Source organism: Oratosquilla oratoria, chromosome 42, assembly GCF_046742065.1.
Source record: "Oratosquilla oratoria isolate Oo_2021 chromosome 42, ASM4674206v1, whole genome shotgun sequence".
NCBI lineage: Eukaryota > Metazoa > Arthropoda > Malacostraca > Stomatopoda > Squillidae > Oratosquilla > Oratosquilla oratoria.
In genome coordinates, this window is record NC_134818.1 from 29,660,360 (window position 1) to 29,680,359 (window position 20,000).

General features: G+C 39.6%; 1 protein-coding gene and 1 non-coding gene across 5 annotated transcripts in view; both read left to right on the top strand.

The window, feature by feature from the left end:
• Window positions 1–5,644, top strand: part of LOC143021699 (ferritin-like) — a 5,970-nt gene extending 326 nt beyond the window's left edge. For 2 of the 4 annotated variants that reach the window (XM_076179333.1, XM_076179334.1), the window contains exons 2-5: window positions 3,252–3,394; window positions 4,130–4,231; window positions 4,422–4,544; window positions 5,320–5,644. In XM_076179333.1, coding sequence (XP_076035448.1) covers window positions 3,293–3,394; window positions 4,130–4,231; window positions 4,422–4,544; window positions 5,320–5,502 — 510 coding nt within the window. In that variant the 5' untranslated portion in view covers window positions 3,252–3,292 and the 3' untranslated portion in view covers window positions 5,503–5,644. Of the gene's footprint in view, window positions 1–3,219; window positions 3,395–4,129; window positions 4,232–4,421; window positions 4,545–5,319 lie in introns of all 4 variants that reach the window. The other 2 variants (XM_076179331.1, XM_076179332.1) reach the window with 1 other exon arrangement.
• A 14,319-nt stretch (window positions 5,645–19,963) lies between these two features.
• The window catches only part of TRNAE-CUC (transfer RNA glutamic acid (anticodon CUC)), a 72-nt gene continuing 35 nt past the window's right edge, over window positions 19,964–20,000 (top strand). The window contains exon 1 of the tRNA in view: window positions 19,964–20,000. This exon is cut by the window's right edge and continues 35 nt beyond it. This is a non-coding gene — a tRNA (tRNA-Glu).

Genomic DNA, 20,000 nt, shown 5'->3' on the forward strand with positions numbered 1-20,000 from the left:
GGTGGATGGGTGGGTGTGTATGAGGATTGAGGTGGGTGGGTGGGTGTGTATTAACATTCAGGTGGGTGGATGGATGTGTATGAGTGTTGAGGATTATGAGGATTGAGGTGTGTGTATGAGGCTTGAGGTGGGTGGGTGGGTGGGTATGTATGATTCTTGACTTGTGTGGATGGATGTGCATGAGGCTTGACCTGGGTGGGTGTCCATGAGGATTGAAGTGGGTGTGTAGGTGGATGAATGTGCATGAAGTTTGAGGTGTGTGGGTGGATGGTTGTGTATGAGACTAGAGTTGAGTAAGTAGGTGGGCGTGCATGAGGTTTGATGTGGGTGGGTAGGTAGATGGGTGTATATATGGCTTGAGCTGGGTGGGTGGGTAGTTGGGTGTGTATGAGAATTGAGTTGGGAGGGTGGTTGTGTGAGTGGGTGACTGGGTGTGTAAGAGGCTTGAGGTGGGTGGAAAAGTGGGTGTGTAAGGCTTGAGTTAGGTGGGTTGGTGAGTGTGTGTGATCATTGAGGTGTGTGTTTGGGTGTGTATGATACTTGAGGTGGTTGTCTATGAGACTTGAAGGGGGTTGTGCGCGCGTGTGTGTGTGCGTATGTGCAGGTGCATGTATGTGCGCACGCGTGTGTGTGCGCTCGTGTATGTGTGCGCGCGTGTATGTGTGCACGCGCGTGTGTGTGCGTGCGTGCATGTGAGCGCGTGTTTGTGTGTGCAGGCGTGTGTGTATGTGCGCGCGCGTGTGTGTGCGCGTGTGTATGTGTGTGTAAGAGGCTGGTAGATAAAGGTAGACAAGTAAGGTAGATAGAGGGGTAGGTGGCGAGAATTTCATTTTTATGAATAGGATGTTTGGTAAACAGCCGTAGGCGGAGTTGCATAATCTCGCTCCTCGTCTAAAATTTACAAACACCCGCTGGGGACCCGATTTCATTGCTGTATTGTGCTGATGTAACAGTATGTAAACTAAGCCAGTGATGAACTGATTTCGAGAATGCTTAAGTAAGCAGTATTGCTTAAGACGTTTGTAACAGTCTTTCTGACTTGAGAAATGGTGGAAGAGGAAAAATTCAATTGGTTCATGGGAATAAAGTCACGCACTTAGGGGAGGTACTTAGATGTAAGAGTAAAGAGCATTGGAAATCATGACATCAATGCGAATTGACCTAGTGATTAAACTGAAGATTCCAGTTGGGAGCCCCTTGGTGTAAATTGACAAGCCAAGTGTAATATTTCGGGAAGAAACGACAGAAAATTTAAGTTCAGTTTAATTCCTCTTCCTTAAACAGAGTAATAGAACTTCATTGAGATGAGTGACTAACCTACATAAAGACAGTGAGGAAAAGAAAGTAGAAGTGAAAAACGAAATAAACAACTACAGAAGGTATCAGTAAACAGTGTTAACAATGGAGGTAACAGTGTGTGTGCGTTTATGTGTGTGTGCGTGCGTGTGTGTGTGTGTGTGTGTGTGTTTACCTAGTTGCATTTACCTAGTTGCATCTTACGGGAAGGGGAGCTACGCTCGTGGTGTTCCGCCTTTGTATATCGCAGTGTCTAGTTTGCTCTTGAATTTGTGTATGGTTTTTGCACACACTATTGTTTCGTCCAGTTTGTTCCAAGTGTCCACCACTCTATGGGGATTTTTTTTTCTCTCTTCTATAACTATCCCTTCTGCTTTTTTTTTTCCGTGTCCTCTTGGGTTTCTCTTGTCCCAATTTAGTAAGTCCTCTCTATCAAGTATTTCCGTGCCTTTCATGATTCAATAGATGGTCAGTAGGTCGCCTCTCTCTCCTCTTTGTTCCAAAGTCGGTAACTTCAGTTCAGTCAGTCTCTCTTCATATGACAAGTTTAAAAGTGCTGGGGCCATTTTCGTGGTTGCTCTCTGGATTTTTTCAATTTTCTTTATATTCTTTTTGGTACTGAGTAACCATACTGTCGCAGCATATTCCAGTCTAGGCCTTATTAGTGTGACTAATATTTTCTAATAATTTCCTCGTCTAAATAGGTAAACGCCACTCTTAACAGGTTATAGAATTCTCCGACAAATTTGTTTATTTGTTTGTCAGAGGACAAATCGTTTGGGATAATTACTCCCAGGTCTTTTTCAGACCCCACTTTCTTCACTTCCTTAGTTCCAATTGTATATTCTCCTGGTATATATATTTTTTTTTCCTTTTTCCAAACTCTATTATGCTACATTTCTTAATGCTTCCCACTTCTGACTCCATTTCCAAACCTTGTTTAGGTATTTCTGTATTGTGCGTGTGTGTGTATGTGTGAATGTGTGTGTGTGGGGGGGGAATGAGTGTGTGTGATTCACCATGGTCTTGGATCACGTGATGGACTCGTGACCGACAGTTATTTACCTCCCGGATGAGAGCTCAGAGGTCGTATGACCGATCTATGAGTAGTACTGTGACCTTACACGCACACACACCCCAACTCCCCGCCCACGAGAGTTGGAGTAACAACCTGCAGTGCAGCAATTATGAAATTATTTCAGCCCTGGGCGGGATTCGAACCCGGACGGCCGTAGTGGCAGGAGAGAACTCTAACCACTGTGTGTGTGTGTGTGTGTGTGTGTGTGTGTGTGTGTGTGTGTGTGTGTGTGTGTGTGTGTGTGTGTGTGTGTGTGTGTGTGTGTGTGTGTGTGTGTGTGTGTGTGTGTGTGTGTGTGTGTGTGTGTGTGTGTGTGTGTGTGTGTGTGTGTGGTTGTGTGTGTGTGTGTGGGGGTGTGTGGGTGTGTGTGTGTGTGTGTGTGTGTGTGTGTGTGTTGTGTGTGTGTGTGTGTGTGTGTGTGTGTGTGTGTGTGTGTGTGTGTGTGTGTGTGTGTGTGTGTGTGTGTGTGTGTGTGTGTGTGTGTGTGTGTGTGTGTGTGTGTGTGTGTGTGCGCGCGCGCGTGTGAGGCTTGGAGCGTGAGGCTTGGGGCGTGAAGCTTGGGGCGTGTATATGAGGCTTGACATGGGTGGTTTACAGATTACTATAACACGTGCTTCGTTGTAATGGGCGTGTCTTACATAATAACCATTCTTTAATCAGCTGTTATGGGAGTTGCTAGATAATTCTCTTACCAAATATTTTTCGCTTTATGTGTGCATAGGGGTCACAAGGGGACCGTTCCCTTTATCTAGGTTGATAAGATAAATAAAGGGAGAAGAGTTGGGGCAGTATATATGGGTATTAACCAGACCTCGGCAGCCAAACAATTCGCTCCGGGTCACCAGTGAGTGGACGAGCAATCCAGCTTCATTTTCAGTTTCACCTTCGCGTTGTTGCAACCCTTCTTCCCACCTCACCATGGCCACCCAGGTGCGCATGAACTACCACGAGGACTGCGAGGCCTCCATCAACAAGCAGATCAACATGGAGCTTCACATCAGCTATGTCTACTTGTCCATGGTAAGGCTAATGATGTGTGGGTGGTGAGGAGAATGTATAAAACTCTTGTGTCATAAGTCTCTTGTATTGGTTGTATAAAGGTCTTGTGTACCCGAGTACTCTGGCAGAAATTTTAGAGCAGTGTTTCTTAAACCTGAGGTATAAGCAACCCCAAGGAGTGCAGGAAAGGGTTGTTCCTCGTAGTAATGTAGGAATTGTAATCATATGTATAGAGATTGCTATACTACCTAGACCTGACCTGACTACATGGGATATTGAGGAAGGAGTCTTGAGACGCGTTGTCCAATACTTGTACTCTTAGCGCCTTCATGATAAGATGATCTTGCTTGTTCTCCTTTACCCTTTACATAAGGAGTTCATTATTAATATTTTTCAAAATTCTAAAACAGAATCTTAGGAGTCCTTAGACTATTGTCCAAATGTACGAATCTGTGTTGAAATGTCCCTCTGATTTAACTGAGAGAAAATGTTCGGAAAAGGAAAGCGTCCATGCGCTTTAATAATCTATTTGATCTAATTGTGTGATCTGGAACAAGAATATGTGCAAAGAATTTCTGAACAAGAAAATATTGACTCTGAAATAAATTGACAAAGATTCTTTTATGCTGTTAACAAATTTTGTTCTCCTAATTTTCTTATATCTGTTGTATTGACAAGGTATATTCCACATCTACACAGACCTCTTTATCTCTCCTGCCACTGTATACATGTAGTGAAGCCACTCTTTTGTTGCAGGGTTACTATTTCAACCGTGATGACGTGGCTCTTCCTGGTTTGGCCTCCTTCTGCAAGAAACTGTCCGATAAGGAACACGGCCACGCCCAGAAGCTCATGGAGGTGAGTTCGAGCTTTGTTGACTAACTCTTTAAAAGAAAAGCCCAAAACTCCCCAGTACGATCTTACATATTGTTACCTATAAAACTGCAAGTTGCATCAAGTCGTCTAAGTCAGTGTTTCAGTCAAACTTGATTGCAATACTTATTGATCACCTTACACAATGGCTGGCACATATGAATGTCTGTTCCAGTACCAGAACAAGCGTGGAGGAAGAGTTGTCCTTAAGTCTGTTGAGGCTCCCAGTCAGCAAGAATGGGGAACGGCTCTCGATGCCCTGGAAGCCATACTCAAACTGGAAAAACAAGTCCACCAGGTGAGCTAGGTCGACAACTAGGAGCAGTGACTGTGACTAGAACTCCAGTCATTGTCTCTAAAGGCCTGTCTACACGAGCGGGCCTGATCGGCGGGCTTGCCCGTTAACGGGCATATTTGACGGGCAAACGATCAAATTGCCCGAAAGGCCGCCGAGCGAAATCACTGAGCTGGTGCCCGGTAGCTGGAGTTTCTACCCTGCCAGACGCAAGATAATATCGCAGAGTTGCTTCCAGACGAGCTTCTGCTGTAATGCTGTTTCTCATAACTGTGTCTTTCTTCACTATGTACGGCTCCACCTTTGATAATAAGATGTAAAAAGTGCTTACATTCATCCTCAGGTAATTTCTGAAGTCGTGTTCCTCACTACTTTGTAGTTCATGAAGTATTGTTGCAGTGCTTCCAAACATACTTCTTTTCTTTAACCAATCTTTACACCATATCCTTTTCTTCTTTTTCTTCTTGAGACACACAGCTATTATCATAGAGCACAAAATATTTTTCTTGACAATGCTAGGCACCATGGTTCTCGTACAGCACTCCACCCGCTACTGGCAACATCGTCGGGCAGGCCCAGCTGTTCATCACTTCGGTCGTGTGGACAACATTCACGGGCAGGCCCGCGAGAATTTGCCCGTTAACGGGCAAACCCGCCGATCAGGCCCGCTCGTGTAGACAGGCCTTTACTGTTGTCAGCTTTCACCAGTTTGAATATGCCTGTAAATTGGAATACCGTTACATTTGTTCATCAGTGAAACTTAAATTTCGTTTTCCAGACTAATCTGGAGGTACTTCATGATGCTGGGTGTAAGAACGACCCTCACCTGAGAAAGTTCCTGGACGACAACTTCGTTGTTGAAAAAGTGGAATCTGTCAAGAAACTCGCAGACACCATCACGCATCTCAAGAGGGCTGGACCCACCGATCTCGGAGAATACATCTTCGACAAGAACCTGTAGATCTTCAAGACTACCAAGAGATCGACACCAAATGGCATCATTTCTCTTCTCTCTTCAAACTATTTTTTATGTCATTATTGTCCCTTCATGTTTTTGGACCAACCGCTTCCTAAATTTTCTTCAATAAATATCTGCCAGTGAATTTGTCTCTTTTTCGTTACCCGAGTTTGAAGTACTTTAACAGAAATAGACTTGCCTCTTTATTTCTGAAAGATAACTACATTCTACTTCACTGGTTTCTCAAAGTGAGATAGAAGAGTTCACCACAAAGTCATTAAATGTATACTTGCCCCAGAGCAAAAACAAATGAACAAATATGAATATAGAAGTAAATAGAATATAAGCAAAATAAATAGATAAAAGATAAATAATCCCAAAGTTTTTATGAAGTTTGCAAAATAATATACTCTGATATGTCTATTAAGCATGATTATAAGAAATTAATAATGCACTACTTTTGATATACTAGTATGTTGGTGAATATTCTAACTAAACACTCTCCATAACTTCAGATTTTTCATGTGGACTATGTGTAAGGCGAATTCTACCGGGAATAAATCCCGACAGAGGCATTTTTTAGAGTAAATAAGCAATTATTACAAATCAATATAGGCATCTATGGTTACGGCCTCAGTTAATTTAGTGAATTGATAGCTGTAGAATTAGGATTGATTTTGAAATACAGCAATTAAGCATATCAAGCTGTATGAAATATGTATTCTAGAATGCGTAGTATATGAAAACATGCATAACAAATTCTACAACTTTACTTTTTCCATTTAGATAGAGTGGCCTATAATTTTTGTTTATATATACGAAAACATTATATAAAGTATTATGTAAGGAACTCGACGACATAGGACCAGGCATGGTTGACTACCTTCTAAAGGAATGTCAAGTTACCAACATATATTTTTCATTATCAATCTTTTTATTTACCACTTGATGACTTCTCCGTCTTGAGTATTGGTTCTGGTGTATCACCCATTAGATATTTGGCTAGTAAATTAGAGCTTTAATCTGTAACGAACATGAACATGACTTTAGATTGTTTCGATAGGCAAAGAAGACAAAAGAGTTATGGAATAGTGAAACTCGACATTGTCTTAGGCAGACGTAGGAAGAAAGTTACGATGGCTGTAGTGGAGGAGATGCCCAAACAGATAACCACTCCGGGATTACTGACAACTGCCAATAAATTAGAGCAATTAGGCATTCGATTGGCAAATAAGGATATACACTCCGATGTAATAGATAATATTCAATTGTTGATAGGAGCAGACTTCATCGGACGTTTCTTGTATGGAACAACTACTGCAAACAAAGTGGATCTTATGCAGATCCCAGGTGGGCACTTGATCTATGGTATCATACCTGATCACAGCGATGAGACTCCTACATCCTGTTTGGTCAATATGTTGACCCCATGGGTGAGTAAACTATCATTACTAATTGAACCACGCACTATATGCGATGCAGTGGTGACTGATTGTGATCCTATACATGAATTGTAGGATTTAGATATCATGGGTATTAACCCGAACCAGAATCTCCAAAGGATATAAAGGCATTCAAACATTATGAAGGAACTGTACGACATGAGGAAGGAAAGTATTGGGTGGAACTTCCCTTTAAGACGAACCATTCATTCCTCCCCCATAACTATGGACTTGCCTTAGGGCAAACGCATCATCAAAAGAAAAGATTTAAAAATCAGCCGTAGTTACTACAATGTTATCACAACATTATCATTGAACAATTAATTAAAGGCCGGAGTTACTGAAGAAGTTGTTGATCCAATAGTGAGCGCTAATACTCACTATCTACCTCATCATGCGGCATGCAAACAGTCTGCAACCACTCCTTAGCGGTTTGTGTACAATTAGTGCCAAAAGTTCAGGACAAATGCCTCATTGAACGATTGTTTGTTAACTGGTCCCTCACTTACAGAAAAATTAGGTGATATCCTAATTAAGTTCAGGATCAACCAGTTTGCATTTGTAACAGATGTTGAAAAGGCCTTTCTACGCATAGGTCTGTAACCTCATCATAGAGATTTCACAAGGTTTTTATGGCCAGCAAATCCTCAGGATGATAGCATCTGTATTATTTGGAGCCCCTTTTCTGTTACAGATGACTTTGAAACATCACTTCAAACTTTCCAAATCACCATTTGCAGAATTATTGTCCCCTTCCTTCTATGTAGACAGTTTGATGGGGACAACGAATAGTGAGACGGAAATAGTAAAGATATATGAAGCAGCTAACAAAGAGCTAACTATTACTGGCATGTCTCTGGCATAATAGAATAGTAACTCAGAAATGTCACAGTATTAAGCCTAGAATGGGACATCATCAATGACACATTATCCTTAAAGGAATGTAGGTTTGCGTCATTGTCATATGCAACCAAGCGCTAACTTCTTTCATTGGTATCCACTTATATTGATCCCTAAGGACTTTATTCCTCCATTCTTATTAAAGGAAAACTACTTTAAAAAGAAACATGGACAGAAAAGGTGGGATGGGATTCACATTTATCTACTTCATACCTGGAAAGGTGGAATGAATTGGCCAAGGGAATTAAGGAACCACCCTCTTTCAAGTTCCCACGCATATCCTGATAAAGTGATACTACATGTATTTGTTGATGCTAGCACCTTAGCTACGGTACAATCATTTATCTTATTGATGAAAACCAACCGGTTATTTTGACCCCAATGGCCAGGGTTGCTCCATTGAAAAACAAAACCACAATTACTTTACCGCAACTAGAATTGACAGCTCTGCAACTAGGTACACAACTTGCCTACAACCTATAGAATATCTTCAGAGAACGTATTAAAGAGGTGATTATCCGGTCCGATTCGGAAGCAGCCCTGCGATGGATCAGGAATGACAAAAGCAGCATCCCATATATGCAAAACAGAATGGCGGACATCCGCAGTCTAGGGTCATCCTTCGGATATCGGCATGTACTCTCCAAGGAAAACCCCAGCGGATTTAGTTACCCGAGGAATTAGCATCAGGCAATTTAAGAAAGCCAAGATATGGACTGGAGCCCGGAATGACCCGGAATGACCCGGAATGACTTCATAGAGCATTGGCCTGCACAGAAACCAAATGTGTTGGCATGAGAAATAATCACAGAGAGAAACAAAGAATTACCGAAGGTTGTTACACCCTTATTTGATTATACTAAGTACTCATCTCTTAACAAGATGCTTAGGGTAATCAATTATATTTAGATTTATAAGAATGTGTGATCCCAATATTTCATTACCAACGTCTAGTGTGTGTTGGATGCAGGTAGCTAAGAAGAGTCATTATCCTAGTATTTACAATTTTCTGATGAATGGGAGTGATACTCTCGGTAAGAATAACAGGCAGTTGATCAATTACTTAGGTATGTACAAAGAGGAGTTTTCTGGTCTTATCCGCTCCAGAGGCCGTTTGAATTATGTTTCTACTGATCATGATACCAAGATCCCTATCCTTATCCCAACTAAAAGTCACTTAGCATATTTGTTTATCACCCATGCACATAAAAGGTTCTTGCATGGAGGCATTCAAGAAACAATGTTACATGTTAGAATGTATTATTGAATACCAAAGTGCCGTCAAATCATTATGATCATACTGGGTCGTTGTGTGACTTGTAAGAGGGTTGAGGGTAGGAAGTTTGAATATCCAGGTTCACCTCCATTGTCTGTTGAGCGTGTGACAATTGAGCGTCCTTTCCTTCATATACTGTAGGAATAGATTATTCAGGACCTATCACACTCACAAGGACGGAGGATAGAACCCCCCCAAAAAAAATATTACATAAGTTTATTCACATGAACAGTAACTAGATATGTCGACTCTGATATTACTGAACCTCTTTCGGGGGATTTTGCTACGTATATTCATTCCCGAGAACAGTAATTTCGGACAATGGGTCCAATTTTGTGGCTGAAGCCAAGTTCTTCAAGGAGATGTTCGACCATACGAACGTCTGCGAATATATGACAGGAAATAACATAACATGGAAATTCAAAGCTCCCCGAGCACCGTGGATGAGAGGCTTTTATGAACGCATGATCAGTTTAACCGTCATGCCTGAGAAAGGTTTTATATAAGAAAAGAGCGAGTCGGGAGGAGTTGGAAACAATTCTGCGGGAAGTACAAATGGATTGAATAATCACCCAGTAGCCTACCTCAACGAAGAAGGACCCGTAGAATTCTTAACTCCTAAATCACCTTTTGTATGAAGGAACCAAATCCCTATCCACCACTGGTAACGTCGGATCCATCTGACCCTGATTTCTTGGGACATACAGAATTAATTGCAAGACACATCTGTCTATCATCAATTATCAATTTTCTTTAAAGAATTTGGAAAAGGGATTACTTGACTTCTCTGAGAGAAAAACATTATGGCTCCTCGAAACCAATGCAAACGAAACTACCGTGTTTCTAAACCACCCCAATACTCTTTCAGCAAACCTATCTTCCAACCCCCTTTCCACCCCGTTTAGGCCGTCCTCTTCCTCACTTCGTTTCTTATTCTATCCAGCCATGTAAGCTTTATCATACTTCTCAGACACGTTATAAAAGGGATGGGAAATCTGTCGTAAGTCATACTCTCCACAAATTCATTTAGACAAACTGAATTTTCTATCACTCTTTTAGTATTACCCTATTTTATAAAGATCTGTTATAATCACTTTATCATATTCCTAGAAACATTAGTATTAACGCTTATTATATAATATTAACTACTAGATATCTATAGAAACAATTTTCATTAGAGAATTTGGGCATGACTAAATTACATTTCGTGGTCCTCTTCTTTTAGTACCTAGTTGATGAAGCTAAGTCGTTTACAAGAGAATATGAACTCACCACTTCTGATATCCTTGTGGTATTATATATGAAAAATAGACCGTTGGGAATATTTTTCTTAATTTTTTATTTACTGGTATCGTTCGTTAGCCTTTCGTTTTCTTTGAAGACTGCATTTATCCTTGTCAGGAAATGACGAAGTTTAAAGGGGTAACTAATCTACTCGTACTTTATCAAAAACCATTGCCCAAATAAATGTTATGTCTTATTATTTTAATGGATAAAATATAAAATCAAATTAGCTAATCTAATGCACATGACGAGTTCAAAGGAACAAGAAGAAATTATTCAACTTCATAAGAATCCTAATGTTATAATAAAACGTTTACCTAGCCACTGCAATCACAACAAGGAATAGTAGATTTTTCAATCAAAAAACCCCACTGGGGGTTTGTTGGATAAGAAGAAATGAAATAAATGAATTCCATATAATTTCGATCACGGACTTGTGATCCTCTTCATGTGGTAATACTGAAAGGGTAGAGAAAACAAAAGGCATGTCTTATATACAATAAAAATTAAGGGACAAGGGTAGGACGTCCAGGTAGCGTTCCTAGTACTCTTGGCGGGGCAGGTCAAACCCGCCTTCACCAACGCTGGTAACCAATTTGTTGACTGCCCCGGTGGGAAAGCAGTCAGGTGACCACTGTATCCATGATGATATATTAAAATTTGGACAATTTAATTAATCAGGAATGATTCTAATTATTTTTTTCTATAAAAACTGCAATTTTAGAATTAAAGATAAACTTTTGCCTCATTCCAATCCATATGATGGCCTTCCTTGTCAACATCAATATGGGATTGGAATGAGGCAAAGATTATCTTTAATTTCAAAATGCAGTTTTAAAAGAAAAATAATGAATTCATCCCTGATTAAATAAATAAGAAAAGATGAGGTGGAAGTAGCGATTAAAATGATAGAAGCAGTCAGGCCACCTGGTTTAGGATGGGTGTCATGCGTGAGTGTCTGAAGAAGGGAGGTAAAAAGTAATAGTAGACTGTTTAGTGAGGTTAATTTAATGTAAGTCCTAAGGGAAGGTAGAAGTAACCAGAGGACCTGGAGGATTGCTTGTATAGTTCCGCTTTTCAAAGGAAAAAGTGGGAACAAGTGTGAAATGTAGTAGTTACAGAGGGATCGGTTTGTTGAGTGTAGTAGGGAAGGCGTATGGGAGGGTTTAATAACTGAGAGAATTAGGAGAGGGAACCAGTGGAAGTAATGAGAGGAGCAGTGTGGGTTTTAGGAAGAGGTAAGGGGCTGTTGTGGATGCAGATTTTTGTGAATAAGACAGATTTTGTGATGAAAGCCTTTAGGAAATTGGGTACGGATGTCCTTTTGGGGGCATTATGGATGTGTACAAGACTTATGATAGGGTAGACAGGTATTGGGGGAAAGCTGTTAAGAAGCAGTCAAGAGTTTTTATGAAGTAGAGAGCCTTGTGTTAGGAATCAGAAAATGGAGAGAGATGAAATGGTTTTGAGGTAAAGCGATGGTACTACGTCCAGGGATGTGTCATCGTCGCCAATGGCTGATCAAAGTGGGTAATCATGGATATGGGTTGTGTACGGGAGGTAAATTGGCAAGATGAAGTGGGCAGGGGATCTGGAGTTGGTTTGTAGCGAAAAATGTGAGAAAAGTATGAGTAAGTCAGTTTGTTGTATTGCCGATGACACTGCACTTGTGGCAAGGTCAGCGGAGCCTTAGGAGCGTTCAGTGACTTGAGTATTATGGGAGGGGGTTGTGGATAGGAGAAAAGTTGAAAGGAGAATGAGAGTAAAAGTAAAAGTAGATGAGGTGTACAACGAGGAGAGGATGGTGGAGCGTTGGAAGTAAGTCTTAAAGGGGAGAGGCTGGAGGAAGTAGGATAATTTTAAGGACTTTGGGGTTCATATGTGGCTTTGCAAAAAGACGTAGAGGTAGAGGTATAGCAGTAGATTGAGAGAAAGCAAACAGATTGCCTTGGGGGATTTAACAAAAAAGTAATGAGAACTAGACCATTTGGGAATTAAATGCAAAGAGGAGAATTGTATGAAGGGGTGATTGTGCCGACAGTGCTGTGTGGGGCCAGAGAGCCATGGAAATTTGAAGAGAGCAGAGAGGAAAAGTTTAAATGTGTTTGAGAAAATAATGTCTGAGAAGGTATGGATGAAGGGTTACAAGGCCTGGATAGAGTGAGAAAACGAGGAAGATGAGAAGGAGAGCTAGGGGTGGAAAAAGGGAGTTGGCTGAGAATGCTGATGCAAAGACTATTTAGAATGGTTTGGACAGCATGGAAAGAATGGCTGAATGAAGACTGGTGAGAAGGGGTATGCAAGGCAAGAGAAGGAGGGAGTGAATTGAGAGGACGATCCGTAGGATTAGATGGATGGATGAGGACAGGGGCGTTGAGCAAGAGGGGAATGCCTGTTGGAGCAGGGAAGGGAGGTGTCAGAAGATAAAGATGAGTGGGGAAGGCAGTGTATAGATGATACTAGTGATGAAAAGAAAGGGAATGGGATGGGAGGATTGGGGGGTTTTGGGGAGTGGGAAAGTGTGAAAGACACCATTTGAACTAAGCAGCCCTAGGGACTATCCTCCCCGTCCCTCCGTTTTCCTATGTGAGGGGACGGAGCAGAGAGGGGTCGCCAATTAAGTGAAGCGGCCATTGCTGGTAGTGATGTTCTGTGTCCTGGATTGCTTCTAGGACCCAGGTGTGGAGGGCGTGGATGCAGGGATGACCCGTCGATCCACGAGGGAGCTAAGAATGTGAGGGGTTGTGGGGGAGGAAGGGATATGGGAGGGAATTGGGTTTTATGCCTATTTGACTTGGCTACCTCCCTGATAAGGGGAAGAAAGCCTTTGTATAAACGATAAGATAGATAGAATTATGGTTATGGGATTTACAAGTATAAAATAGCTGGGAACATTTAGGTCCTAATTAGGCAATTGGTCCTTATATAACCATAATCATTTTTATGAATTAAGAATTAAAAATGGTATCGTGATTTCCCCCTTTTTATTACTCTGATATTTTCTACATTTTCAATGCTTGTCACTTTGTAGGCCCAAATGGTATTCACTATGTGACCATGATCATTAGCCTGTTTCAATTTTCGTATATTTCAAACCCACTAAATTTCTTTAGATAAATGTATGAATTTCATATTCTGAAGTAGCCTTTATCCATAATCTAGCAATATTCACTATTAAAGGAAAAATGTGATAAAACAACCGAAAAATGAAGGAAAAGAAAATTCCACTGGGAGACACTGCATCAGGCAGAATCTAACAGCTGTATTTTTGTTTACATTAGTTTAGTACTCAAGTATGCACATAATGCACGTTTCACATGGTGGCAGCACGAATTGAATTGTTTATTTATGATTGAAGTAAACAAGCATTGCATTATAGTACAAAATAAAATATATATATATTATATATATATATATATATATAACTATATATATTATAAGATATATATAAATTATATGAAAGACACACATATATACCGTAAATATATAATACACATATATATACATCTATATATATATTACATATATATACCACATAAATATATATATATATATACATATATATAACATAAAAATATGTATATATAATATGTATGTATACTATATCTACATATACATAAATATATAAACAGTATATATATAGTTTCACTCTCCATCACGAGGAAACAACTACAAATACATGACCCACAACAACACTTTTACCCAGACTGACAACGATAGCTTGTCAGTATTGTGTATTTTTTTTATTAATTTTTTATTATTGATGGATTGATTTTTTTGTTTCCATCTGGAGAGACCAACTTAGTGTATATACACTGCCAACCACACTCAACTATAGCCTCCAAAAATAAAAGCCAAAATCCATACCCAAAAACTGCTAAATTGGTGCAACTGGTATACAACCAAACCAGGGAAACCATGTAAAAAAAGATAATTCTATTGGACTTAAGGAGTCGGAGTCGGATAAAAAAATTCCGACTCCGACTCCGACTCCGACATCCTATGTACTCTTATAAATTCGACTCCGACTCCGACTCCGACTCCAGCTAAAACCTCCAACTCACGTCCGACTCCGACTCCGACTCCCGACTTTCCCGACTCCGCAGGCCCTGGCAGCAATACTGAAATTAAATTATCGCCCTGGGCAGGATATCGAACCTGGACCGCCGTAATGAGAGTCGGGTACTCTACCAAACCGCGCCATCTGAGAGAGAGAGAGAGAAAAGAGAGAGAAACGAGAAGAGAGAGAGAGTTTGTTGTGGTGTGTGTGATTGTGAGTGTGTGTGAGTTGTGTGTGTGTGTGAAGTGTGGTGTGTGTGTGTGTTAGTGTGTGTGTGCGCGCGCCACTGATGTGTGCGCGCCACGTGGTTGTGTACGCCTGTGTGTGTGCGTGCGTCGTATATGTGGGTGTGTGCGTATGTGTAATGTGTGTGTGTGTGTGTGAATATGTGTGGGTGTGTGTGTATTTTGTGTGTGTGTGGGTGTGTGTGTGTGTGTGTTGTGTGTGTGTGTGTGTGTGTGTGTGTGTGTGTGTGTGTGTGTGTGTGTGTTTGTGTGTGTGTGTGTTCGTGTGTGTGTTTGTGCGTGTATGTACTTGTGTGTGTTCGCATTGTGTGTGTGTGTGCTGTGCGTGCGTGTGTGCGTGTGCATGTGTGTGCGTGTGTGTGTGTGCGTGTGTGTGTGCGGGTGTGTGTGTGTGTGTGCGTGTGTGTGGGTGTGTGGGTGTGGGTGTATGTGTGAGAGTGAATGAGAGCGAGAGTGAGGGAAAGTTTGGAGTGAGATTCACATATTTCATCATAATAAGCTTCTTTATTTGATAAATTCATAACCTAGACAAAAGTAATTGTCTCAAAGTGAAAAATAGGTAAACATATATGATTTTTTTTTTGTGGTGGGGAGGGCTATTGACCACTCCCTTGTTTACTCTAATTACCTCAAAAAAGATATAATAATAATAATAGTAATAATAATAATAATAATAGATAAACACACACCAATAAATAATAAAATAATATTAATAATAATAATAATGATAAATGATAAAAATAATACATAATACAATAATAATAAATAATAATAATTAATAATAATAATAATACCAATAATAATAATAATAATAATAATAATAATACTAATAATAATAAATAATAATAATAATAATAATAATAATAATGATAATCATGAAAATAATAAAATAATAATAATGATAATAATGATAATAATAATCAATAAAATAATAATAATAATAATAATAAAAATAGTAAAAATAATAATAGATAATAATAATATTAATAATAATAATAATAATAATAATTGATAATCATAATAATAATAAAAATAAAATTGATAATTGATGATGATGATGATGATTAATAAATAATAAAATAATAATACATAATAATATTAATAATAATAAATAATAATAATAATAATAACTAATAATAATAATAATAATAATAACAATGAATAATGATAATAAAATGATAATAATAATAAATGAATAAATAATAATAATAGTAATAATAATATAAAATAACTAATAATCAATAATAATCAATAATAATAATAATAATCGATAATGATAAAATACTAATAAATAATAATAATAATATAAGAATAATAATAATAATAATAATAATAATAATAAAAATAATAATAATGAACAATAATAAAAAATAATACTAATAATAATAATAATACTAAATCAATAATAATATATAAATAATAATTATAATACTAATAATAAAAATAAAAATAATAATCATGATAATAATAATAATAATAATAGATAATAATAATAATAATAATGATAATAGTAAAAAATAATCAGTAATAATAATTAGTAATAATAACAATAATAATAATAATAATATTAATAATATAATAATAATAATAAGAGATGATAATAATAATAATAATAATACTAATAATAATAATAATAATAATAAATAATAATTAATAAAAAACAATAAAAATAATAATAAAGTAATAATAATAATAAAAATAATAAATAATAATAATAATCATAATAAATCAAAAATAATGAATAATAATAATAATAATAATAATCAATAATAATAATAATAATCATTATAATAGTAATAATAAGTAATAATAATAATAATAATGTTTAATAATAGTAAATAATAAATAATAAAAATACATCAATAATAATAATAATAATAAAAATAATAATAATAATTAATAATAATAATAATAAAAATGATAATAATAATAATAATAATAATAATAATTAATAATAATAATAGTAAATCAATAAATAATAATAATGAATAATAATAATAATAATAATTATAATAATAATAATAATAATAATAATAATAATAATAATAATAATAATAATAATAATAATAATAATAATAATAATAATAATAATAATAATAATAATAATAATAACCACAACAACAATGATAAAAGTGTTGATGAAGAGAAACCTTTGGTTTATTACGCAGTTGACAATCATCTACTGCCAGGATAGTGATGGGTTCTTTTCCAGGTTCCTCACATGATATAGAATTATATAATTTGTAAAAGCAGGCTATGCTCCCCTGAAATTCTTATCATGACTACCCTGGGGGCATGATATCACTTTAATACTTTTAATACAATGATGTACTTAAGATACGAGTGTAATGTTCTATCTAAAAACAACAGAAAGGCGAAATATAAGTATCTGTATGGTTTTTCAGGCTGGCAGTGAAATAAGTATGCAATATAATTGATTCAGCATCGGCTATGTGTGCCTGGTTCTTTATCAATATTTTGAAATCAGAGCAGAAATGTATGTCGTTCTTGTAGTTCCTGTGACTGACAATATGATAAAGAGTTCACTTACATATTCCGTAATCTTTGATTGCACGAAATGTAAATTAAGGAAATGAGTTTTACGGCAAATATACTTTTCTCTTTATATTTCTAATATATGTTTTTTTTTCAGTGCAGCTGTATCTCTCCAAAAACAATTTTCATTTTCACTTTATGGTCTGTTCCGTTTTCTTTGTCAGCATTAAGGACGTGGTCTGCGCGCACGCACGCACGTGTGTGTGTGTATTTACCTAGTTGTATTTACCTAGTTGTATTTTACGGGAAGGGGAGCTATGCTCGTGGGGTCCCGTCTTCATATCATATCTCATTATTTGCCGATCTCTGGGTAGGTCTGAGACCACTCACACACCACACACCGGGACAGCAAGGTCACAACTCTTTGACTAACATCCCGTACCTACTCACTGCTAGGTGAACAGGGGCTACACGTGATAGGAGACAAACCCAACTTATCTCCGCCCGGCCGGGGAATCGAACCCCGGTTCTCCGGCTTGTGAGGCCAGTTTACCAATCCGCCATCAGCCATGTCGTGTGTGTGTGTGTGTGTTTGTGTGTGTGTGTGTGTGTGTGTGTGGTGTGTGTGTGTGTGTGTGTGTGTGTGTGTGGTGTGTGTGTGTGTGTGTGTGTGTGTGTGTGTGAGTGTGTGTGTGTGTGTGTGTGTGTGTGTGTGTCTATGTGTGTGTGTGTGTGTGTGTGTGTGTGTGTGTGTGTGTGTGTGTGTGTGTGTGTGTGTGTGTGTGTGTGTGTGTGTGTGTGTGTGTGTGTGTGTGTGTGTGTGTGTGTGTGTGTCCCTCAGCTCGGCCACGTCCTGCATTGTCTCAAGGAAAAAAATATATTTTGATTGCATAAGGTCGCTTTTGAGGGATCTAAAGCATAGATTCTCACCTTTATGTGCATGAGATGAACTGGCACATTTCGTACTTTGCATGTAATGACTCATCCTGGTGGTGATGTTCTGGTCACGCGCCCTCCCCCTCCCCCCTTCCCCTACCCCCTCCCCCTCCCCCCTTCCCCTCCCCCTGACGCCCCCCCCGACCCCCGCCTCTTTGTAATAGCGATAGACCCTGAACATGTAGGTAAAGCTTATCAACTAGCTCCCCACCTCCTCCTCCTCCTCCTCCTCCTCCTCCTCCTCCTCCTCCTGCTCCTCCTCCTCCTACTCCTCCTACTACTCCTTGTCCTACTCCCACTCCTCCTCCTCCTCCTCCTCCTCCTCCTCCTCCTGCTCCTCCTCCTCCTACTCCTCCTACTACTCCTTGTCCTACTCCCACTCCTCCTCCTCCTTCTCCTCCTCCTGTTCCTACTCCTCCTACTACTCCTTGTCCTACTCCTACTCCTACTCCCACTCCTCCTCCTCCTCCTCCTCCTTCTCCTCCTCCTCTTCCTACTCCTCCTACTGCTCCTTGTCCTATTCCTTGTACTCCCACTCCTCCTCATCCTTCTCCTCCTCCTCTTCCTACTCCTCCTACAACTTGTCCTACTCCTACTCCCACTCCTCCTCTTCCTCCTCCTCCTCCTCCTCTTCCTACTCCTCCTACTACTCTTTGTCCTACTCCCACTCCTCCTCCTTCTCCTCCTCTTCCTACTCCTCCTACTACTCCTTGTCCTCCTCCTCCTCCTCCTCCTCCTCCTACTCCTACTCCTACCCTTCCTCCTCCTTCTTCTCTTCCTTTTCCTTCTTTTCTTCTTCCTCCTCCTCATATCCCTACTCCTCCTTCTTCTCTTCCTCCTCCATCTCCTCCTCCTCCTTCTTCTCTTTGTCCTCCTTCTCCTCTTCCTCCTACTTCCTACTTCCCCTCCCCCTACCCCTACTCCTCCTCCTTCTCCTTCTAACCCTACTCCTCCTTCTTCTCTTCCTCCTCCACCTTCTCCTTATCCTCTTCTTCCTCCTTCTTTTTTCCTCCTTCTCTTCTTCTTCCTCCTTCTCATCCTCCTCCTACACCTACTCGGCCTTCTTCTCTTACTCCTGATCCTACTCCACCTTCTCTTCCTTCTCCTTCTCCTCCTCCTCCTCCTCCTTCTCCTCTTCCTCCCCTTCTCCTCTTCCTCCCCTTCTCCTCTTCCTCCTCCTTCACCTCTTCCTACTCCTACTCCTCATTCTTCTCCTCCTCCTCCTCCTCCTTCTCCTCTTCCTCCCCTTCTCCTCTTCCTCCCCCTTCTCCTCTTCCTCCTCCTTCACCTCTTCCTCCTCCTTCTCCTCTTCCTACTCCTACTCCTCATTCTTCGCCTCCTAACCCTACTCCTTCTTCTCTTGCTCCTCCTTCTTCTCCTTCCCTACTCCTTCTCCCCCTCTTCCCTCTTCTCTTCCTCCTCCTACTCCTACTCCTCCTTCTTCTCCTCCTCCTAACTCTACTCCTTCCTCTTCTCCTCTTCCTCCTTCTCCTCCTCCATCTTCTCCTTCTCCTATTCCTCCTCCTTTTCTCCTTCCTTCTCCTCCTCCCACCCCTACTCCTCCTCCTCCTTCTCCTCCTACCCATACTCCTCCTCCTCCTCCTTCTCCTCCTTCTCCTCTTCCTAACCCCACTCCTTCTTCTCCTCTTCCTAACCCTACTCCTCTTTTATTTCTTCATCCTCCTTCTCGTCCCGCTTCTCTTTCTCCTCTTCCTCCTTCTTCTTCTCTTCCTCTTCCTTTTCCTCATCCTATCCCTACTCCCCTTTCTTCTCTTCCTAACTATATACTTTATATTTACCTCTTTTGTCGAACGCTCTTCACCTCTCCCGTGTGGTCTAGTGGCTAGGATACGCGGCTCTCA